This window comes from Melanostigma gelatinosum (assembly GCF_949748355.1).
Source record: "Melanostigma gelatinosum genome assembly, chromosome: 12".
NCBI classification, from domain to species: Eukaryota; Metazoa; Chordata; class Actinopteri; order Perciformes; family Zoarcidae; genus Melanostigma; species Melanostigma gelatinosum.
Genome location: NC_136645.1, coordinates 2,569,976 through 2,575,975, shown reverse-complemented (window position 1 = coordinate 2,575,975; position 6,000 = coordinate 2,569,976). Strand labels below are relative to the sequence as shown.

Sequence of the window (6,000 nt, the reverse complement as noted above, 5' to 3'; positions counted from 1 at the left end):
CAATAGCGCTTTAAATTGTGTTCCGACCGTATTTATTTCCTTCCTGATATCGATGCCGATACCTGAACTTGCCACAGATCCAATCTGTTTGTTGGTGGGATTTTCCAGTGTAAAATATTGTCTCCATACTGCTGTCACTTTGCTAGCTCTAGCACACGGCTAACGTTACCCGATCAGTACTGCGTGAGCAGCTCTTAACAGTGATGAGAAAGAAGTGAGATGATGGCTCTCTTGTTAGCTACTTCTTTTCAAACCAAACTATACTTTTTGATGATTAAATGTAATGTGGTAAAATGACGTACTGCCTTCGATTTATGAAAAACATCACGGTTGGGTTTAGATTAAGGACATACAAATAATTTTAAAACAGTAGAATAAGTCATGAACTTCACAAATACTGGTCGGCTGATTGAAAGTGTTGAAAAGTTCTGTTTGTTTGACCCATCCACCCACCAGAAGTAATCTTTCTCCCTGTTTATATGAAAAGAGAAAAGAGTCGTGTCTGTTGACCCGACTGACAGTTGACAGCCAATAGTATTATTTTTTGAGAATAACTATGTTAAAACATGGACAAAAAAACAGTATTATGCTGTAGTTTAGTACAACAGTACAATCAGTATTTTCTGTGTTGGCCGACACAGCTTGCAGCAGGTGTTGTGAATATGAAGTAGAGTGGGAGTGCATCAGTCACTGGCCGGCTTCATTTGGTATGCAAAATAAAAATGAGTTATACAAAACGAGGCCTGGCAGGGGGCTGCGGAGGCTCGACTACAGCTGCGAAGCCAAGTGACAAAGTCGACGCAAAACAGAGAATTTACTAAAACAACACACACAATGTCAACACAAAGTCAGGCGTTTCACGTAAAACAAGCCAAAGTAGTTCATCAGCTGTTTCAGTCGTCAACGATGTAATTCAATTAAAAATGAACGCATTCAATTAAAGCAATTCGTTTTTTACACAATAAAGTTATGTAATGACATTTCAAACTCCTGCAGAATGAACCTAAATGCATGAGGACTCCCTCTCCTGCTTAATGACGTCGTGGCCCTTCAGCACATTTCATTTTGTGACTCATAATTTTGCTCTGCGGCTTTTCCAAAACTCTGAGCGAAAAGAAGTTCTAAATTGCAGAAATATAAAAAAAATTCTCAGACAGCTGTGACTATTTAAAGAACTTATATGCAAATGATACGATTTAATATGCTCCAGTCAGGGGAAAAAGACTTTGGATCTCAGGAAGTGATGGGCAGCGTGAGAACACGAAATAGCCAGGATGCTGATTGTACTTCTGCAAGCATTGTTTCAGGAAAATGCTTTTTTTTAAAGTTGCGATAGCTCTGTTTTATTCGTGTGATAGCATGCTTGGGGATTGTAGGAATGTGGTCCGTAGTTATTAAGGAATCTGTCACTGCATAAGCACATCAGGCATAACTCCATCAAGAAGCTTCTCACACAGCTTTACCGACGAAAATAATGCTCAATAATTCAAATATAATCCACGTAATCACGAGACTGGACAGGTGACGTAATGTCAGTAGCATAGGGAGCAGGTTGGGATGGATAGATGAATCCACTTTAACTCACTAGACTGCTGTTCATGTCCTTACACCTTAAGTTAACATTGACTTATTTGTCTAGCCAATTATTCATTGTTTCAAATGTTATTTATATTTCACATAAACCAAGTAGTTTTGCTGCCTGAACACTGCACAGATCTCACAAACAAAAAACCTTTAGAAATATATCAAACGAAGCGTTGTATGAAGATACGTTACCATCAAATGCATTTATAAACAATTACTTTGTAGACATGCTAGCGGCTCTATGAGGCTGCACACTTCGGCACTACACTTCTAAAAGTGACTACAATGTATCCTCCGGGGAACATGAACGTTGTTACCAAATTTCATGGCAATCCATCCAATAGTTGTTGAGACACTTTGGAGTAAAGTGGTGGACCGACCATCCGACTCACTAGAAATAAAACTGGATAGAAGCTGAGTCCATCGGATGGTTTCAGTATCTAGACACTGAATTATTCGCAAATACTGAGTAAATGTTTGTAATCCAAATATCCGCTGTCAGCTTGCGTATTAATCTGTTGCACTGAAAATCTTTTCACCAGACAAAGTGAGGCAAAGTGAAGTGAGTAGAAACCTTTTTGAAATGTTAACAATCCGCAAAATCCGGAGATGAAAGACACGACTGTCTTACTGTAGCTCTGCGTCGCCTTTTCTCCGATTTGTCTCCACTGGACGACACACGGACGCACCAAACACGCACCTTTCTATCTGCTTTCTGGAAGGTTTCAAACCGAATCTCGTAGAAGACGTCGGTTCCCCGCCTCATTCACATGCCGCCCGACTCTGTGCTGCTGAAAGGCCTCTCTGACGTCTCTGTGAGGCTGCACGGTCAGTCATCACGTCATCACGGCAGATAACAACAAGCACAGTGACATGATCCAGGAGGAGTAATATTAACCGTGATCATCCTGAATGCAGCATTATCTCTCTCTTCACTCTGCAGAAGTGAGATATTTACACAGTATTGTACGTGGAAACCCAATTTGGAAAGAGAAATTACTCCTCTCACCTTCCTATTCTTATATTTTGTGGTGGTTTTCAAATGATAGATGACCGTGAAGCGATTGTGTCAGACGTATTAAAAAAACATCTATCCAGCAGACACAGCATGCGTCCTCTCTTCCATGTCCTTCTGTTCAATCACACAGGATCCAAGTGGTGGGAAAAAGTTTCTCTCTTTAAAAATACAAACTGAAATGTATTTCTTTCATTTTAATGTCACTTTTTAGTTTGTTTCTAGCCTCCTAAATTGTGTTTAAATATATTAGCTAATACATAAGACTACACTCATATCAATAACAAATAATTGAACAGTTGGTCATGAATCCCTTTCAATCAAGTCTATTCTGGATTACAATAATAAATCATGGGTACAATAGTAAACACTTGGTTGAGGTTGTGGAACAATCATGGTCATGCTTTCAAAAATATTTTTAAAATAATGTTGAGTGTTACAATCAACGATGGCCCATCCTTCCTTCCTCATGCTTTTGTTCTGGGAAGACAGTCTCTGGAAGTTTCGAGTTCGACCTCCTGGAGGTTTGCTCTGCTGAAGCTGTAACCGCACCAGACTGTGACGTCTCTACATCACAGCAGCAAGACGAGCAGCTCAACCACCGGATGTCTGCAAAGACAGGATCTTCTGTTCACGTTCTCCTTCCTGCACTTTCCATGTCAAACAAGGTACAGAATGAATTCATTTTAATGTATTATTCAAGTCAAGTCAAAAGGACATGGAGAATAACACTCTCTGCGAATGTTTTTGTTTCCAATTTATTTTTATGTTTTAAAAATAAATTGAAATATTTGTTTGCTCACTTCAACTGCATATTGTTTATACGCTGTGACTGTGAATGAGCCTGTTTGTTTCCTGTATTGAATTCAGTGTCACAAAAATGTTTTATTCGGCTTTTTGAAAAAATAAAAGATTGTAATTTCAGTTTTGAAAGGAAGAAAACAGCCAATTTCACGAGATTTTACTTTCTAAAAAGGGCTGAAATATGCGCCGATAAAACCTACAATTAGCTTCTGAATAGTCATTTGAATTCCCGTATTCTCTCCCAGTGGGATGCTTCCAATTGATTTGCAGTGACTGAGTCACCGTGCTGGGGCTCCCTTCCGTGACCACCGGACCTGAACTGCAGCATTACATGATGACAAACAAACTGTGAGCAGCCGACTGGAGCCTAATGGGACCTGAGACGACTCTTTCTCAAACAGTGTTGGAGCAGAATGGTGTCGCCTGCAGGGGGGGGGGGAGCAAAGGCTCTTCAAGTCCTCGTTCATGACTGAAGTACCTTTCACTGGAGCTGTGACAGCAGAGACTCTCTCTCTCCCTCTCTCCCCTCTCTCTCAGTCTCTCTCCTCACTCCCTTCCTTCCCTCTCACTCTGCAGAGTGCAGCTGAACAGAAAGTAGCCTCTGCCGTCATTGCCGTGGAGCCAGGCGGATGCTGGCGAGCGCTGCGGACACAGAAGTGCAACATTCAAGCAGGGATCCGGACAGTGTGAGCGTGTGGAGAAGGAGTGGAGTAAAGAGGAGAGGAGAGGCAGGTCGTCTCCCTCCTTCACCCGGCCGGGCTTGTTTCTGCAGCATCCTCCCGCTTCACCATGGATCTCTGGAGTAAAAAAGTCTGGGGGATTATCACGCAGGTCACCCTGGTACTTCTCAGCTCGTACGGGGCAACAAAAGGAGGTGAGTCCAGAGAGATTGTTTTTTATCTCGGGCGACAGTAGAGACGGGGTTGTGGATCTGCTGCTGATCAGTTTTCAATCATCTCAAATGTTTGAAAGTGTTTCTCCAAGTGAAGGTATTTACCATCTCTTTGCATGTTGTACATCAGCGAATGTAAATGAGCCACTTTCCTCTCACTCACACATATTAAACAGCTGCCCTTGAGCAAGGCACTCGTGCCTCAGCTGCTCGTATGACTGCCTGAATATGAAGCGGGGCATATTTCTTATTACTCCTTATTGGAGTAAATACATATCTATGATTTCGGGGGTTCGGTGCTGATGTTAAAAATCTAAATGTAATCAGGGTTGTTCATAGAGATGGAAATGACCAGCAGGAGGTTTACTGTTCGATGATTTTTCATCTCTGTCTCTGCCAACTGGATATTTCTTCCAATTGTCTTTTTGTGGATGTTTCATAAGCCGTCAGGAAACCTGTTTGTTTTACGTTTAAATTATTTCTAAATATAAAGAATTTAAATGTAAAACAAACAGGTTGCACGCTGCATGTGTAAAATCTGAGGCACCGTTTCATTGGTAAGTTGCCATTCTGAAGAAAAAGACAAACAATCCCAAAAAGCGCACAACATAATTCATGGTCCGTCGGGGATCCTGATCCTGTTGATGGATCATTTTACACAGGAGCTGTTTGCTGGTGCCAAACATGGCAACCGATGGGCATGTCTGCTAACGCGGCCTTATCAAGCGAGTGTCAAAGGGTCAGTGTTTATCTGATGCTGGATTAGAATGTATTCTGAGTCAACTAGCCTGGGCAAATATGAGTTCTTAAACATCTGAGGAAATAATGCCACTAAGGGATTGAGGGCGGAGTCAGGACAGACAGGCGAACGTTATATATGACCACGTCAGGTTTAAATCCCCCTCGGACGGACAACAGCTGCTGGAGAGGGACACGCTGACGTTATGGGCAATGAAAGAGGAACATAAAGGAGATTAAGAGCCTTCTCTTCCACGAGGGAAACGCTTTGGACTCCGCAGAGTGCCGATCAGAAAACGAAGAGAAGAAAACGCGTCCGTCTCTCTCAAAATCAATACAGCTTGAAACCCTTTTCCGTCCTCTCAGAGAGCAAACACACAGTACATCATCACCCACTTTATAATCTCTGATGCCCAGACCTCTGTCCCCGCTTTATTTGACTTTGTGTTAGTGCTGAAGCACCGCCACGGGCAAGGTCTGAGAGAGACAGCGAGATCCTTCTTGTGGCACTGGCACCTCTGCGTCACTCAGCGTCAGTCAGCGTCACTCAGCGCCAGTCTGTGTCACTCAATTGAAAAATATAGAGAGATGTTTGGTTCATTCTTTTCAAACACTAAGCCTAATTTACCTAAGTCATTGATTTAATTGTCACACTTAAATCCTGAATTGACTGGTGAAACAGAATAAGTTAAAAGGCCAAGATGTTATTATCATTATCACATTATCATTTCGGCAAAATAGTTTTGCCTATTTTTGTTCCGCATTATATATTTATATGATTATTTTTGGTGTAAACATGTGAGCACTGTTTTAAGGGAAATTGGGCTGTTTCCACACGGCAGACATTCGTATGAAATAGGCTAGACTAAATTGTTAAAAGATCAATGCGCTGTATGGACTGGTCATGTACAGCCAACAGTTAAAAAAACCGTCTCTTTCATTTTCCTTCCATGGAGGTTAGGGTCCC

The 6,000-nt window shown here is 41.8% G+C and overlaps 1 protein-coding gene across 1 annotated transcript in view; it reads left to right on the top strand.

The window, feature by feature from the left end:
- Positions 1-4,192: 4,192 nt before the first annotated feature.
- LOC306785888 (contactin-associated protein-like 4) overlaps positions 4,193-6,000 on the top strand; it is a gene marked incomplete at both ends in the record, with an annotated part of 49,533 nt that continues 47,725 nt past the window's right edge. The window contains one exon of the mRNA XM_079280452.1: positions 4,193-4,277. Coding sequence (XP_079136578.1) covers positions 4,193-4,277 — 85 coding nt within the window. The remainder of the gene's footprint in view (positions 4,278-6,000) is intronic.